A 19,260-nucleotide genomic window follows, 5' to 3' on the forward strand; every position below is an offset into this window, starting at 1 on the left:
GGAGTAGGGCTGAATGCATGGAAGCTATGTGGCTATCATGGCCTGATTGTTTTAACCTGGGCTAAAGGTAAAAAAAAACAGTGTTCTTGGTATAAATTTGCTGTTCTATATACACTGCCTGACCACAAAAAGGTCACACACTCTAATATTTCAGTGGACCGCCTTAAGCTTTGATTGCGGCAAACATTCACTGTGGGTTTTGATTTATTTCAATCCAGTGTTGCATTAATTTTTCACTAAGATCTTGCAGCATTGATGATGTTAGAGTCTGACCACTGCACAAAGCCTTCTCCAGCACATCCCAAATATTCCAAATAGGGTTAAGGTCCTTTATAAAACATCTTTTTGCACCATTGATACGAGAAAGGCCAACAGTATGTCCACTGAGAATTGTCCATGAACTGTCCACTGTCAATGTCTTAAGCAGAAACCGTTTATATACATACCATACCCAATTTTCATAAAGTGCACTATCAATATTCGTCTATTTTCATATATAAGGCGCATTTTAAGGGACACTTGGAGAGTAGCTAACTAAGTTATGTAAAGTTAAGCTAAGTAATCAAAACTGTAACAAAAAAGACTTTATTTTAAAGTCAAACAAGAGTTGGATGTAAATCTACACAAATTTCTCTCCGGAAAACTGTTTATTTGGGTGAGTAAAGCGCTTCCTTTATTTACAGTAAGCTTAGTTTCCTGAATTTCTCCAGCACTAAGGCTGGAGTATTAGTCTTAGCCGCTAACTGCTAGTGCTACACTGAGGAACCCTGAGTGCTCTGGTAAGCCAGGATGATATTAGCTAGCGTTTCCTCCCACGAAGCTTGTTTTAACACAGTAAACACGCAGGCAACAGGCCAATATAGTCACCTCTGAACGGCAAAAGCGATAACTAGTGCTTAGCAGGGTTAGCGGCTAATGCTAATGCTGCTCCAACAGCGCTAGCTAGGGTTAGCTGCAGGCTACAGGCTGATAATACTCCCCTCTAAACAGTGAAAGAGCTTGTGTGGTTAGTGGATAATGCTAATGTTTCTCCAGCAGTGCTAGCCAAGGTTAGCAGCAGTCAACAGGCCGATAATACTCCCCTCTGAACAGAGAAAGAGCTAGCGTGGTTAGCAGATAATGATAATGTTTCTCCAGCAGTGCTAGCCAAGGTTAGCAGCAGTCAACAGGCCGATAATACTCCCCTCTGAACAGAGAAAGAGCTAGCGTGGTTAGCAGATAATGATAATATTTCTCCAGCAGTGCTAGCCAGGGTTAGCAGCAGGGTACAGGCCGATAATTCTTGTCCCTGAACAGTAAAAGAGCTAGCATGGTTAGTGGGTAATGCTAATGATGCTCTAGCACTGTTGGCAGCAGGCTGCAGGCTGATAATACTCACCTCTAAACGGAGTAATAGCCGTTAGCGGTTAATGCTAATACTGCTCCAGCCCTGGTGCTGGAGAACTACTGCTCTTTACAACCTGACTAGTACAATTCAAACATAAGGTGCACTGTATTATAAGGCGCACTGACGATTTTTGGGACAATTAAAGGATTTTAAGTGCACTTTATAGTGCAAAAAATTGCAAAAACATTAACACCACCTGCCTAATATTGATTTAAGTCCTAAAACTGTGAATTCATTCCTCCAAAGATCCCTAATCTGTACTCATGACACTGTCGGTGGTGTTAATGTAATAGATAAACAGTGTGTTCAGTCTATTTAAAGATATAATATTATTAAAAATTAATTACATTATCTGTTGTTTTGCATTATTTTTGACTAAAATCAAGAAAACTCATCTGGATCTGAAAGCTGGAGAAATAGATTCAGGACTACCAGGTTACTACCCTTATTCTTTTCCTCCCTCCACTCCCCCTTTTTCCCCTACTCCTCCTCTCCTGCACAGCCACCTCTTCCTGAGTCTGCACATTTCATAGTCATTGAACTTGAGTCCAAAAATAGACTCTGATAATGGACAGCACCACACACACACACACACACACACACACACACACACACACAGAGAGAGAGAGAGAGAGAGAGAGAGAGAGAGAGAGAGAGAGAGAGAGAGAGAGAGAGAGAGAGAGAAAAAGGAAACGTAAGGAATAGGAGAAGGAAAAACGGTGAGCACTGCATTAACAGTCATTACCTGCATATTTACGTCACCAACAAAGTACAAACTTCCAAAGCTGCTGATACTGTAGATATGCTCTGTATGCTCTATAGAAAGTTACTAAGCAAATCTCAAAACTGTATTTTCCTTTTGATCTCTTTTTTTTTTCAGTTTTAGTCTCTAACCAGATCATACTGGTCTGGTAGAAACTGTTTTAGCTCATAAATTCATAGATTGTATTGATATTTTTCCTTATTTGGTTGCTAAATATCTGTAATCGCTTTACTAAGATAACTCAAGCATCGTAGCACTTTCTGCTATGAATGAATGCTGGTTAAATGTCTTTTAATACCAGGACTCATTATACAGAGCTTTCAGCATTTATTAGTCATATAGCTCCCTCTTGTGGATATAAAATTACACTGCAAACAAAAGACAGTACTCAGAGTAATGGGACACTGAAAGCACAGCAGTGAGTGCAATACAATTTCAGACAGACAGCACTGATCAGTTAGTTAGAGTTGAATCATCAGAAACTTTTATGTCTTTAGAAAAGGGATGGGAATTAAAATACTCAGAGCTCGTCATTTTATTAAATACAATAGCACTTGTTTTAAAACTCTGCAAATACTGCAGACCTGGTAATACTACATTATTACATATTGACTAAAAAAACCACAAAGCAGTGATGAAGCTAAACAACCAGTAAGATCAAGCATGGACAAACAACAGAATGTACGTAAATGTAACTGTACACTTTGCAGGTCAAGAGCTGTTTAACCAGCTAACTAGGGGTGTGCCATATCATTTCATACACGATAATATCGCCAACATTTTTGAATATCGTAAACGATATTAAACCCTGAAATATGGTGCCATATCACCCACCTCTAATTATCACATCAGGGTACAACATTTTTGCTGTTTTTACCAAAAGAAAAATGTACACTGTTCTTATTTCCCATAATATATCTACTAGAGATAGATTATATCTGTCCAATGTCATTATTATTGCATTATTAAAGCATAATTATTAGTATTGTGCAGTAGTATATTCTTTAAAAAATCAGAAAAAATAGTGTTTTGTCAAAAGTTCGGCAAAAGTATCGTTATCGCAAAAATACCATGAAATATCGCGATATTATTTTAGGGCCATATCGCCCACCCCTACAGCTAACTTACCATTATATATTCATTATGTATTCATTTCAACTACCCTGACAATCAGAACCTGCTTGGCTTCAGCTAGATTTTTAATAATAATTCTAATAATAAGTATAAGAAAAAGAAGAGGAAGAGGAAGAAGCTTTGATATTCTGGAAATCTTACATAGACCACTGACAGTGATGGTGCTGTAATCAAACAAGGAATCAATCATTTGTTAGAAAAAACAGTGACAGCATGTCTGTGCCAGGCCACTTTCCTGAAAGAGTCACTGTTAAACTGCTATATACCAGGTCATCTACTCTGCCTGGCCAAAAAAAAGTCTGCACCTGGATTTAAGTATGTAAATGATGTGGGGTTGATGCTGCAGTTGGTCTGCAGGTTTAAGTTCAGCAACAGTATGTGCTGAAAGAATGAGGTCAGCTGACTATCTGAATATACTGAATATAGAGCAGGTTATTCCATCAATGGATTTTATCTTCCCTGATGCACGACCATATTCCAAGATGAAAATACCAGGATTCATGGTGCTGGAATTGTGAAAGAGTTCAGGGTTCAGGGAGCATGAGATCATCATCATCACATGGATTGAGAGAGTTCACCAGAGAGTCCAGATCTTAACCTCATTGAGAATCTTTGGGATGTGCTGGATGGAGAAGAGCTGTTTTGAGCAGTGGTCAGCCTCTACCATCATCAATGCTGCTGCAAGATCTTGGAGAAAAATGAATCCAGCAACACTGGATTGAAATAAATCTTGTAACATTGCAGAAGATTATTGAAACAATGCCACAGTGAATGCGTGCTGCACGGCCAGTAGGGGTGGGCAATATTATATCGTATACAATATATCGTGACACAGAAATATCATGATATTAAATATAAAAAAAATATGATTATAAAGTAAATCCATATCGTGATAATAGGGCTGCTCTGTCTTAAAAGTAGTTTATTATTTACTGTGAAGCTTTAGGTTTATTTATTGTATAATTGTTTTAGTTTGCAGTTTATATGCATGTACTAAATATTCTGCAATATTTTTGCTGCATTATATTATTTTATGCTATATTATTTATTTTGCCACATTATGATTATTCTGTTATACTATTATACTATATTCCTGAAATTAATTAATTATTTTTCTGTTTTCCTATATCGCCAAGTATATCATTATCGCAAAAATACCCTGAAATATCGTGATATTATTTTAGAGCCATATCGCCCACCCCTACTGGCCAGGCAGTATATAAGGCTGGACCCATCCTCATCCAGTCAGACAATTTAGCATAAATAAATGTTAAAAAGTAATTATACATTCAAATAGGTCTAATACATTCATGTGAATAATCACACCAGCAAAGGAAGCAGTTGATAATCAAAAAACTTTTATCCTGAACTCAAGGTTTAGATCCAATAGTTTTTGCAGAGACAGAAATAATTTCACATTCAATCTTTCTATGCACTTTGTTTTCTACATTCAGAAACGTCTGGTTTTGTGTCTTTAGTTCTGCCATGCTTTTTTTGCATATGAAGAATATCAAGCCTCTCTCATATGACAAGCTAACATTCTGCACAAAGCGCTGGAGATGCACAAAAAGATGTAGTGAAATATTGATGCAGCGCTGAGTGAGATGTCATCAGTATCATATGGCTGTTTTCCTCTTCACTGACACTGAGCTGAAGATGGTTATTGAGGGGGGTGATGAGTAAAATATTTCTCTTTAATTTAATAAAAATTAATACGTGTTAATATGAAATGTTAACACTCTCTAACCGGAAATGATTATGCATTATCCAATATAGCAATACATAAGAAATTATAGTCATGGTCATGAGTTAATGCACTAACAGTGTCCTGATCTCATGTTTTGCTTGAGTACAGCTGTATATGCACATATACATTTAATTATATTGGTTATATTAGAGTGATAATGTTCAGATTTATCCAGTTATGTTGGTTATACAGGTACAGATAAACAAATTCCTTTGGTTATGTAACTGCCCTAGTGTCCTGATCTCATGTTCTAATTGAAAACAGCTATAAGCTTAAAAAGATCAGTTAAACTGGTTATAGTGTTGGTATACATATTAATTCAGTTACAGTATATTGATTATAGTACTGATATACATTTACATTTAGTTAAATTGGCTATAGTGCTGTTGAACATATAAATAAATAAATAATAAATACAGCTACATTTGTTATAGTGTTTATTACATCAATTCTGTTATATTGGTTATAGTACTGATATATATAGCTCTGGAAAGAATTAAGAGAGAATACTACAGCTTCTGAATCAGTTTCTCTGATTTTGCTATTTATAGGTAAATGTTTGAGTAAATTGAACATTGTTGTTTTATTCTATAAACTACGGACAACATTTCTCCCAAATTACAACATAAAAATATTGTCATTTAGAGCATTTATTTGCAGAAAATGAGAAATGGCTGAAATAACAAAAAAGATGCAGAGCTTTCAGACCTCAAATAATGAAAACAAGTTCATATTCATAAAGTTTTAAGAGTTCAGAAATCAATATTTGGTGGAATAACCCTGGTTTTTAATCACAGTTTTCATGCATCTTGGCTTGTTCTCCTCCACCAGTCTTACACACTGCTTTTGGATAACTTTATGCTTTTACTCCTGGTGCAAAAATTCAAGCAGTTCAGCTTGGTTTTGATGGCTTGTGATCATCCATCTTCCTCTTGATTATATTCCAGAGGTTTTCAATTTGGTAAAATCAAAGAAACTCATAATTTTTAAGTGGTCTCTTATTTTGTTTCCAGAGCTGTAGATTACTTTAGGTGCATTGGTTATTATTACTTAATGACAGATAATTAAGAACATATAAATTCAGTTATTGTGGTGGTGTTGGAGGTCAGGTTGAGCACTACATTTTAAGGTCACAGCCAGCGGGGTTTGTAGCTTTTGTCAGCCAATGACTATAATTTTGCTTAGATGTTGCTGTATGTGTGCTGAATATTAATGCACTATCCTTACTAAGGATATCTACTAAGCACATACAGCACATAATAATAAATACTATACACTATACACTATATGTCCAAATGTTTGTAGACACTATTTTTAATGATTTTCCTTTATAAATCATTGGTTGTTCAGATCAGCAATATCAGTTAAATATATCATATAGCAGATGAGAAGTGAAATGAAGTTTATAGAATTTACAGAAAGTGTGCAGTAGTTCTTTAAACAAAATAAGGCAGGTGCATAAATTGTCTTTTTATTGATTAAATACCTTTAGCACCAATTACTGGAACACAAAAATTGTTTGGTAAGCTCATTGGTAAGCTCATTTTGGAATAAGGTTCTGTGGACTGATGAAACTAAAATTGAGTTATTCGGAGGGTGGTTATTTATGCCTGGTGGAAAAATAACTCAACATTACAAGATCAACACTTAAAGCTCCCCACAGTAAAATTTGGTGGTGGTTCATCATCATGCTGTGTGGCTGTGTGATCAGTGCAGGTACTGGGAATCTTGTTAAAGTTGAGGGTCGCGTGGATTCCAATGAATATCAGCAGATTATTAAGAATAGTGTTCAGGAATCAGTGAGAGAGTTGAAGTTAAAGCGCCAGGGCTGGATACTTCAACAAGACAACGACCCTAAACAATAAACACTGATCAAAATCTACTAAATCATTCATACAGAGGAACAAGTACACCGTTCTGGAATGATCATCTCTGTCCCCAGACCTGAATATTATTAACAATCTGTGGTGTGATTTAAAGCAGCTGTTCATGATCAGAAACCTGAATCAAACCTGACTGAACTGGAGATGATTTATAAAGAAGAATAATCCAAAACACCTTCAACCAGAAGCCAGACTCTCACTGGAAGATATAGGAAGAGTTTAGAGGCTGTTATTTCTGTATTAAATTATTTTAAACTTAAAAAATCTAACCACCTTCAGACAGCCTGTACCTGTTTTACTCAATCTTATTTATTCTTAATTTTTTTTTAGTTATTTTCGTTGTTCTTTATTTTCTTTTCTTTCATTTCATTTCATTTCTTTTTTTATAGTTTACTTGTTTAGATTTTATTATTATCATTATCATTATTATTATTATTATTATTATTATTATTATTATTATTATTATTATTATTATTATTATTGATTTAATATATTCAGTTCATTTATTTATTTGTATTTTATTGTATTATGTAAAAGGTAGTTTTAGCTCTTTTTTTCGTTGTATTAATCTTTTCTTCTTTTTATCTTCATTGCTTATAAATTAAACCAAGTTTTATAATATTTTGTTTTATCTAATTCTATTTTTTGTTTTTATCTATTTTTATATTTTATTTACAGTTATTTTAAAATGATTAAACATAGTTTTTATTTTCTTTGTCATGCCAATTTGTCATGATTTTGTAAATGCTCATCACTACATTGAAAATGAGTCAAAATAACAGTTGATTGATTGATTGATTGGTTGGTTGATTTTTTGCAAAAGAAGGATCTACTAAATATTGATGTAATTTCACTTCTCAAATATCACTGTGTTCATCTGCTATATGATATATTTAACTGAAATTGATGATCTGAACAACCAATGATTTATAAAACTATGAAACGAGTTTAAGTGGTATTAATAGTCTATTTAAACATCAGCTATAAAGTGTCCCAGTGTGTCGTAGTCCGGTGTTCCAGTATTTTACTGTTATTTTGCAGAAAGTCGGTGAATTTTGTGAAAGTTGGAGCAGCGCCAACTACAACTGGTTTCAGGGCTTCAACATATATAAAAAGAAGTGCAGGGTCACATATGCCACGGGTTGTGAGAGGGCCGCGGGCGTTTCTGCTGTCCAGTGCTGATTTGAGGTGAGGCAGGCTAGAGGATGGCAGATGTGGGCAGCAGATAATCTTAATTGCCCTAAATAACTATAGCAATATAAACTATACATATATATCCATATACATATATGAAATAACTACATATTTATCTAACATACAGTTTCTTTGATTTTACCAAATTGAAAACCTCTGGAACATAATCAAGAGGAAGATGGATGATCACAAGTCACCAAACCAAGCTGAACTACTTTAATTTTTATACCAGGAGTGGCATAAAGAGAAGAGAGAACATGCCAAAATGCATGAAAACTGTGATTAAAAACCAGGGTTATTCCACCAAATACTGATTTCTGAACTCTTAATTTCTCATCTCTTAAAACTCTATGAATATTAACTTGTTTTCTTTGAATTATTTGAGGTCTGAAAGCTCTGCATCTTTTTTGTTATTTCAGTCATTTCTCATTTTCTGCATGAGAAATGACAATATTTTTATTTGGAATTTGGGAGAAATGTTGTCTGTAGTTTATAGAATAAAACAAAAATATGTTTTTTTTTCATGTTTCATCTTATATTGCAATATTCCCACAGCAATCTATTCTACAACACCTGTTTATATGTAGTATATATTATTTAATATACTATAATTTATTTTCATATTAGTACACTGTAGTGTATAAACTATGTATAAAATATTGCTATAAGAATTCTGTATAAATCCCTGTCTTTATATACAGGACAAATATGGAGATTTGTAACATTCTATTAACAATAATTAATAGCCACATAATTAGAGCTTAAACATCTACAACATTTTAGCCATATTATTAGAGCCATATATAGTATAATGATGCTAAACATGCTGAAACAAGACTCATTACCAATAGGTTCAGCTTAATGCTTAACGCTTAACATTAAAATCTTAACAGAGCCAGATGCTTACCCATAATGCCCATTTCTTTAAACAGGTCCAATCTGAAGGCTGTTTTAATACATATATTTTCCAGAAATCTCCTCAGATTCCAGTATGTCAGGCAGCAGCAGCAGCTCCTCTCTCAACAGTTTCTAATCAGAATGCAGGGCTTATAGGACAGCAGCCTCCAGCCGCTACCAGCCTCCAGTTCACCTCCTGTAGCCCGACCTCCTCCTCCTCCAGCAGGCAGGAGAGATGTGCGGCTGAGCGAGTATTGAGGAAATGCGCTGACGCGAAGCCAATCAGTGGAAACTGCAGCGACTGAAAAGCAAAACAGCTGTCACAGCGCGAGCAGGACCGTGGAGCGTTTTCCCGCCACAGCAGCAGTTGTGCTGTTCTCTTCAATAATGAATATGCATGGCATGGGTGGGGCTTCACTCATTAGGTAGGCACAACCTCACGCTGTTACACAAACATCAAACATTGCAAGATCTTGGTGTAATAAGGCAGGTTTTTGTCTGTTTTTATGGTGATCAAAGGAATTAGCCATAATATGAGAGAAGCTCGTAGAATAAGATTATCATCAGGTCAATAAGCCCTATAAGTAAGTTCTTAAGCTTTGAATGGTCCAGCAGACTAAGGTGCTGCCACCACGATCTGAGGATCTGAATCCTGAGTCATGCTGCTTGACATCAGCAGCCGGAGTCTGAGAGAGAGCACAATTGGTCACACTCTTTCTGAGTGGGAAGATGGGGCTCTTATGGTGCTCCCAAATCACTCCCAAGGTGATGTCGGTCAGCACAGGCATCTGTTAGCTGATGAATCAGAGCTGGGTAGCTGCACTTTCCTCAGAGCGCGCTGTGATGCTACTCGATGATGCTGCATCACCAGCAGTTCAAAAAGAGGCGGTGAATGACTTCACATGTATCAGAGGAGGCATGTGCTAGTCTTCACCCTCCTGGTGTTGGGGACATTAGTAGTGATGGGATTAGTCCTAATTGGTTGGTTGAGTATTTGGCCTTCTAAATTAGAGATTTTTTTAATTCAGTTCATTAAGAAGCTAAGTCCCAAGAGTGGATCAGACACAGCAGTGCTGCTGGAGTTTTTAAACACCTTAGTGTCCAATGGGCAGCATCTGATGACCACTAATAGATAAGACTAGAAGTTTACCAACACAAACTGTGCAATTATAGCTTCAGAGCTTCTGTCTTTGACTTTATCTACAAGGTAGAGCAGATGTAGGTAGGAGTGTGTAATAGAGTGGAGGACATTGAGTTACAAACACAGTGTTTAAGAACTCCAGCAGCACTGCTGTATCTGATCCATTCACTGTACCAGCAGCACAACACACACTAACACCTCATACACCACCATCATGTTAATCAGTGTTACACACTGCAGTGTTAAGAACAAGGAAACTAGAGGCAGAGAAGTGATGGGGTATCATGCTTGGATAAAAGCTAACTAATGAAGCCCTATCTGGACGGAATTAGTTTCTCAACATCTCTGAGGTTCATCACCTTGAGTTTAATAAAATAGCTATTTGTCCACTGCAACGCACCGTAATTACACTTTGGTTGCGCATTTCCACGGAGATCCACGTAAACACAACAGCGAGTGGAAATGGAGGAGCTACTGAACGCGATGTCATGTCACCGAGAAATCAAAAAAATTCACTGGTCCTCCTGTTTTTTCAATTGCAGTCCAGATGCAGGAGTTTTATCACTGAGTAGAAGTGTGAAATATTTTTCATTTTACAGATGTCCCCCCTGAGAAACTAATTCTGTCCAGATATGGCTTTATTAGACAACTAGCTTTTACCATCTCTTCTTTCTTCTTTCTAGACTACATCAGACCACAGATTAAATCTAAGAATATCAAAAAGGCACAAAAAGCAAACAAGCACAATGATACGGACACTTTAGTAGGGCTGGGCGATGTTGTAAAACAATAATCATTATTTTCTTTGAACATATGAGCGATTCTTGATTATGATTACGATTTCTTTGCTCTTGCATAACAACTTTAGATTTATTTGTAAACAGTAATGGGCAAGCTATTGTTTAAATGTTCCTTTTTTTTTTTACAAATAGTAAGCAGCCCCCTTTAAAAGTACATGAAGCTTTTATATTAAACACAGAGCAAACATAACCTGCTTGTATTTCAGTTAAGAAAATTGTAAAGTATGAAAATCACTGCCTCATAAAAGAGCTCTGCAGGTTTCTGACAGAAGTAAATAGCTTTTGTATGTAAAGATGTACAATTTTCATTATCCCATTTTGAAAATTGTATTAGAACAGTTTAACCAAATGAATTAGATAAACCTTCCTGCTCCACACTGAGGAAACACAAACCATATCCAAAAATGCAGGAAGGGTTACAAAAATGTAAATGTTCTTGTAACAGTCTTAAAATACAAACTATACAATGTGACTCCTGTGATGAACGGAGCAATATATTTGTGAAGTTGTCCACTTATTTAACATTTCTTAATCTAGAGTGGCACATATGTACCGGCAATATATCATAGAACACATTTCCAACCAGAGTGGACACCGCAGTGAGTGGGAATGATTGTGTCTGGTGGCATCCAAGTTCATTGTAGAAGGGCCCAAACATCAGTGCACTGTTCTTCAGCTTCCATGCAACATGGCAAAAGTCATGGGACACTTCCGCTTTGCTGTAGTTTACTCTAAAGCTGTGCTTGTAGTTGTGGTATCTGTGTAGTGATATCAACACTAGGCTACTACAGCTGATGATACTGCAGTCTGTAATTGGTGGCGTTTCACTCACTCTGGAGCTTGAATGTCAGTGAAAAGAAGAGTGTTGAAATCTTTTTTCCATCAGCGTTTTTCTGTCCTCCGCCACCACGCTGACAGCCATACTGATCGTGTTGTCCGAGACGCCATGAATATTTACACACGCAGCAAGCAGAGCTGTCGGACTCAGCACCCCGGCAACACGATAGCTGAGCCTAAGCTGGGCTCTGGGAAAACTACATGAGGCAACGTCTGTGTGCAAGCATGACTAAGGGTTTGCTTAGACTGACCACTAATCGACTTCGAATGCTGATTGTTTGTTCCTGCACTGATTTCACTATTTGTACTTTTTGAGTTCAGTGGCAGAAGCATTTCTGAGTGGAGAAGGGACAAATCTTTTGTTTAATATGTAATATACCATCCTTCCTAAGCCTAATATATTAATTCTAAAAACTGAGATGTCGTGTTGTTTTTGGCGGGAGTTCTTCTGGCCACGTCACGCGTCTTTACATACTTAGGTCACATATACAGCCTCTAAAAGAAGATCTAGCTCAGTTTTACTGAACGCGAGCGGCTGGTGGAGCAATGGAGACTTCAGAAGTGGAAACTCAGAGTTCAGAAGTTCATTCACCCATAGTAAAACCAAAGAAACGAAGGAGTGAAGTTTCTGATTAAGCGCTCTCTCTCTCTCTCTCTCTGACTGAACATAACCTGGAATCGGATTCATCACACCCACCCAGTTTAAAAAGGATTCTTCCGCATGCTCGGTGCAATTACCCATTCTCACCATAAAGGGCCCTAAATCCCAAAACTTACGGACATCAGCCTTAAGTTAAAGCACTGATTTACTGCAAATAAACTTGTAGACACCCCATTCAGTAAATGCGTTCAGCTACACCTATTGCTGACACAGATGTGCAAAAGCACACAGCTGCCAACAGCAAAGGAGTCACTGGATCAGATAAACCATGTCATTTAGAGCATTTATTTGCAGAAAATGAGAAATGGCTGAAATAACAAAAAAGATGCAGCGCTGTCAGACCTAAAATAATGCAAAAAAAAAAAACAAGTTCATATTCATAAGGGTTCATTCTTTTTTTTTTTTTTTGGTGGATTAACCCTGGTTTTTAATTACAGTTGGCATGTTCTCCTCCACCAGTCTTACACACTGCTTTTGGATAACTTTACCCCACTCCTGGTGCAAAAATGCAAGCAGTTCAGCTTGGTTTGATGGCTTGTGATCATCTATTTTGCACTTGATACTATTCCAGAGGTTTTCCATTTGGTAAAAAAAACTCATAATTTTTAAGTGGTCTCTTATTTTTTCCAGAGCTGTACCACTCAAATGTACAAGTGTTTAGTGGCTTAGCTGTGACACAACACTATTATTACTATTGCTATATTAAGAGTAACCTTAATTGTAGCATTATACTACAACTAACTGTAGCATTAGACTAGGAAAGGGGTGTGCTATCCTATTTGTGAAATGCCATGCCATCAGAAGTATGTCATCAGATGTTGACAGCCTTACTGGCCCTTTGTGGATAGAATTTAAAAGCCCTGGATGAGGACATATCACAGAGTAGTGCACATTTGATAAGTGTTCTTATACTGATCCACCAAACACCACCTCATACTATAATATACATTCAGCACAGAGCAGCCGGTCACCCTGCACTGTCCAGCAACCCAATCCATGACCTGCTTGAACGGGCGTCCTCCAAGTTCCGCAACCGGACACACCAAACGCCACACTCCAGATTCACAGGTATGGTATTCTACTTCCAGCAGGATAATGGGCCATGTCATAAAGCGAGAATTATCTCAGACCGGTTTCTTGAACACGACACTGAGTTCACTGTACTGGAATGTCCTCCACAATCACCAATCTCAATCCAATAGAGCATCTTTAGGATGTGGTGGAACGGGAGATTCTCATCATGGATGTGCAGCTGATAAATCTGCAGCAACTGCAGTGTGATGCTCTCATGTCAATATGGCAATATGGACCAGAATCTCTGAGGAATGTTTCCAGTATCTTGTTGAATCTATGCCACGAAGGATTAATGCACTTCTGAAGGCAACCGGTACCTAATAAAGTGGCCAGTGAGTGTATACTAGGGGTAAGGCAGGGGTGTCCAATCTACGGCCTGCGGGCCACTTGCGGCCTGTTTCCTTTTTTGGAGCGGCCCGCGAGGTATTTTAGAAATAGAATGAAAGTTGGCCGCTGTTAAGCAGGTTTTTATAATGAGAGATTTAAAGTTTGAACTCTAGGTGTCAGAAACAGGCCAAAGAGTCTAAAAGCGGAGTGGATGCACATTTCTAGCGCAGAAAAACGTGCCAAAGAGTCTAAAAGCGGAGAGTGCGCATTTCTAGGATAATGATAATATCGTATCGTAAGAACTGTTTAAACTAGTTAATAGTTGATCTACTGTGTATTAGTAACTCAGTGTATTAGAGACTGGGCTCTAACTCTGAGATGAGTTTGTAGGGGAAACTCCTCCAGCAGCCAGGAATATGCCCAGCGTGTGACACGGAACACTCCAGCTGAACCCGCCTCTGACGTTCACTACAGCTGCACCATCTGGGCCCAGCAGAACTCGACACCGTGGCTATTATCAACCCACACAAAGAGACAGAGGCCCTGTGCCAGTACAGACCAGTGCACAACCATGAGGATACTCCATCATCAGACTGCTGCAGTGTAAGCACATATACACATTTATTACACACTCTTATACGTGGAATATATGTATAATATACCTTACACTGTCATACATTAGAATACGGTGAAATCTAGCGCAAAATATCGATCAATATATCAGCTGTCCACTGATATCAATGACCCTTATATAGTTATATTAGATGAAAATACTTTAAAAAAGAAAAGAAAACAAAAAGGACACCTGTGTAGCTCAGCTTTCAGAGCTATTATTATTAGATTTGGTTCTGAGGTCAGTTTGAGATTACTAAGTAATAAGTATTTTACAAGCCTTGCAAATCTAAGATGGAAAGCTAAAATAGATTTTTTTTTTACAGGATATTATTCTATGTAAGATCACACCAATTCACAGTGATACATCAATCTGATAGTGGTTACACAATTTCTTTAGTTTTGAAATATAAGAATACAATACAACTGTATTTAATATATGTATAAAACATGTTTGAAATCATTTAAAACATACCCATAATAGAATAAATATGTTTTCTTTACAGCTTATGTTCCACTATTGTGTTTTGTATGTGGTCATACAGTCTATATTTACTTTTTCATAATTATAATATTATTTTAATGTTTTATTTTTCATTGTTATCATTATTCTTATTGTTGTCGTTACTGTTGGGTTTTTGTCGTTGTTTTATATTGTTATATATTGTTTATTTTGTTATTATTATAAATTACTAAATATTTAACTTTATCTTAAAGATTTTTAGTTACTGTGATTATTACTGTTATTGTTATTACAAATAAAAATATCTGGTAATACAATCATGATTTTGCATGAAATTGCATTTAATGATTCGCTAAATATTCCTTGTCAAGTCACGGTGATGTGTCTGTCTACACTGAGATGTACAGGCCTGTTACATCACTGTACTTTTACTGCTACAGTAAGGTAATACTCGCTATATATAACACCTCCACACTGCTAGGTGGAGTAAGAGAGTCAAAAAGCAGTTTGGTCAACCCCATCAGTGCTGACACACATTACATCACTGTATTACTAATACAGCCAGAGTCAGTGTGTTACATCACTATACTGCTCCACACTGCTATTACAACATGAGACACAGTGTTACAGCACAGCACTCCTCCAACACAGCAACACTCACTCACTCACATCAGTGCAGTACTGTAGAGTGTGAAAGCAGCCATACAGTGTGTGAACATACTCTACAGACACACTGAAATGTTAATCATGATGAAAAGAACTGTACAGTTTTTACTGTGTTAAAACAGCCATTGGCAGCTCAATGTTTAAAATTAGACTGTGTACCCTGATAAAAACAGCATAGCCTGCTGATTATAAACACTAGTTGACTAGCTTATCTTTTAACCAGCATAGGGTATTTTTGATGGTAACTTTTCTATAAGCAGACATCCCAAGTCTCTCGGAAGTTGCGGGAGTCTACCACCTATCAATAACGGCTCCCTGATGTCCCTCAAGTCAGAAAAAATGGCCCAGAATCTAGAATGAGTGGCCTAAGAATTTTTGACAATCTATGACAAACAGTGTGACTTAACTCCAATACAAGGTACCTTTGATGATATACAGGGGTTGGACAATGAAACTGAAACACCTGCTGTGATTTGGGATACAATCCGGGTTAGCACCCGAACATCCCTTTCAGACAGCTTCCTCTTGAGTCCACAGTTAATCCTGTTGGATGTGGTTAATCCTTCTTGGTGGTATGCTGACATTACCCTGGATACCGTGGCTCTTGATACATCACAAAGACTTGCTGTCTTGGTCACAGATGCCCCAGTAAGACGTGCACCAACAATTTGTCACCCATAATGTTGTGTGCATTACAATATTTTGAGTAAAACTGTGCTCTTACTCTGCTAATTGAACCTTCACACTCTGCTCTTACTGGTGCAATGTGCAATTTATGAAGATTGGCCACCAGGCTGCTCCAATTTAGCCATGAAACCTTCCACACTAAAATGACAGGTGTTTCAGTTTTATTGTTCAACACCTGTATGTTAGCAATGACATAAAAGCTAGTCCTAGTTAACATTATTAAACTCATGCTTACTGATTTTTATGAGTGAATTTTATACACATTTTGGCTGCATTTACATTTTGGCCAAACAACCCATTTCCATTTTTATCATGGACAATTCCTTAATGCTCTAAACTCTAACATTTATCTACAGTACCACATTAGTTGAACAACATGACTGGAATACTAAAAAAGAAATAAAAGGATGCTAACCGTGTTGTCCTCCTGTTGCAAATCCACAGGGAGGAGAAAAAGAGAGACAAAAAAGAGAGAAAAGACAACCAAACAAACACAAATTAGCATTAATTAGAAAACCATATCATGCTAACTGGTGGATATTCAAATATTATATGGACAAAGTATTCGGATACCTACTCATTTTTTGTTTCTTCTGAAATAAAAGGCATTACTCCACAACTCAAAATCCCAAAAGTACTGGATGAAGCACCATCATCCAAGAGAACATGGTTATTTACTGCTCCACAGCGTAATGCTGGGGATCATTATTAGGGTTGGGCCATATCATATAGTACGCAATAATATCGCCAACAATTTTGAATATTGTGAACGATATTATACCCTGAAATATTACGCCATATCACCCACCCCTAATTATCACATCAGGACATTGCTTTTTTACTGTTTTTAGAAAAAGAAAAAAAATCACACTGTTCTCATTTCCCATTATATATACTACTGACAAATAAAATGAAGTATTGTGATAGAGTCATATTCTTTTGGTAGCACTTCTCTACAGGGACTAGACAAGCTGTGTGTGTGTGTGTGTGTGTGTGTGTGTGTGTGTGTGTGTGTGTGTGTGTGTGTGTGTGTGTGTGTGTGTGTGTGTGCATTTGCACACCTGTGTCAGCAATGAGTGCAATCTAAAGTAGCTGCTGAATGCGGTCATTACTAAAAGAGGTGTCCACAAACATTTGGACACATAGTGCAGGATATACATCTATGCCTATTCTTAACGCAGTGCTGCCCTCTTGTGGTCCTCCAACACATTATACTGACTTAAACTTCCTCTAATTTCTACTGTCTGAGCTCAACTTAAGAGAGCAGCCAAGAACAAAGTCTCTCTTTCCTTAAATAATTAATGTGTCTTAATCTAAACTTATCTAAGAGTTCAGTGAGGTCAGTACGTTCAGTGCATTGAGATAGCAAGCAAAAAATGACAGAAAATACAGATAATAATATCAAAACTTCAGGAACAAAACACCTTAAACTGTACATTTAATGGAATTAGAAAAAGGAAAAAAAACTCGCCAAATTTCCCCAATATCCCAAAGTCAATTGCCCAAGACTTGTTTGGCGGCCATAACTCCTAAACTGCAACTTTACAAGAAATAAAATGTAAATGTGAATTCAATGTAAAAAGATTTTATTACAAGTAATTTTGAAGCATTTTATATTAGTTCATACATCTTGAAATGTGGGCACTTAGAACAACTACCAGATTCAATGTCAAAATGTAAAAATCAGCTGAAAGATATGGAGATATACAGTATATATATATATAAACAAACACCTTTAGTAGGCCTTTATTGTAACTGACTAATGTACACATTATATATTCCCAATTTACACATTTCACCTTTATAGTACAGATCTTTAAAAACCTTAAGCATGGATAGATCTTTTTAAGTAGATAACATGATCATGACCAGTGGTTTTCTGCAGATAAGTGTCATTTGTGTAATTTTGCAGCTTTTGAAGTTGTTTCACAGTAAATATGTAGACTGATGGATCAGCATGTGGAACTTTTCTATTAAAGTATAGAAATGAGCATAAAAATAGGATTTAGAAGAACATTCTGTGGGCATGTGGATGCTGCTGTGCTCTGTGAACCTCAGATACTGTATGGATTTATTCAGTTCTACCAGCAGCTCACCTGATTTATTATAATGAATAATGGATAAAATTGGATAAAAAATCTGTTTGATTGGGAACAACTGTTAATAATGGGTTTCTTCAGGAAGAGCACATTATTATTATATTGTATTACTGTATGTTTAACGTAGATATAGTTAGATAGGTAGACGGTACAGAACTAAAAAAAAAAAACTAGAACAAAACAACTTAAAGTTTTTACCCCACCACAGTACGAGCACTAAATAAAAAATGGTGTACAATATAGTACTTATTATGGGACTGTGTAATATGTCTTATTTTATTTGCTAATTCATAATAAGTGCAATATTTTTCACTTTAAACAGGGCAGTGTGCAATTAGTCATCCTTTGTATTTTTGGTTTGTTTGTGTGTTATTGTTTTCTTGTACTTGGTATAATCACCAATAAAGATATCTTATCCTATTCTATTCTATTCTATTCTAGATACATTTTTATATTTTTATGTCACTCAGATAAATGAATAAATATTCATTTCATAGCACAGTCAGATCTGATTGCGCTGAGTGGTCTTACCTTGTTGGAGCGGAGCGACACCCGTCCCCCACAGCGGGCGCAGAACTTGGTTTGGCAATATGAACAGAGGTGGCCGCAGCCATCGGCAAACTTGGTCTTGTGGCAAATTCCGCAGGTGGGGGCATCAGTCTTTTGCTCGGGTGTGGTCTGGGACTCGTCTGCCATCTTCTTCACCTGATCCTTATACGACTCGAACTGCTGGTGCAGCTTCCTGCAGAGAACAATACACAGAACATCAGAATACCGCAGGATAATCACCTGATCAGAGAAGATACTGTCACGTTTGTTTTCCTGTCTGTTTCTATGTTTTTTCCGGCTCCCCTGTGTGTCCTTTTCCCATGTGCTCCCCTACACGTG

The 19,260-nt window shown here is 36.9% G+C and overlaps 1 protein-coding gene across 23 annotated transcripts in view; it reads right to left on the reverse strand.

Annotated features, from left to right (window-relative positions):
• The window catches only part of rims2a (regulating synaptic membrane exocytosis 2a), a 314,788-nt gene that overhangs the window by 253,328 nt on the left and 42,200 nt on the right, over positions 1–19,260 (reverse strand). For all 23 annotated transcript variants that reach the window (XM_049467467.1, XM_022668728.2, XM_049467487.1 and 20 more), the window contains one exon: positions 18,904–19,114. In XM_049467467.1, coding sequence (XP_049323424.1) covers positions 18,904–19,114 — 211 coding nt within the window. The remainder of the gene's footprint in view (positions 1–18,903; positions 19,115–19,260) is intronic.

Source organism: Astyanax mexicanus, chromosome 1 (genome assembly GCF_023375975.1).
Source record: "Astyanax mexicanus isolate ESR-SI-001 chromosome 1, AstMex3_surface, whole genome shotgun sequence".
In the NCBI taxonomy this organism is placed as follows: Eukaryota; Metazoa; Chordata; class Actinopteri; order Characiformes; family Acestrorhamphidae; genus Astyanax; species Astyanax mexicanus.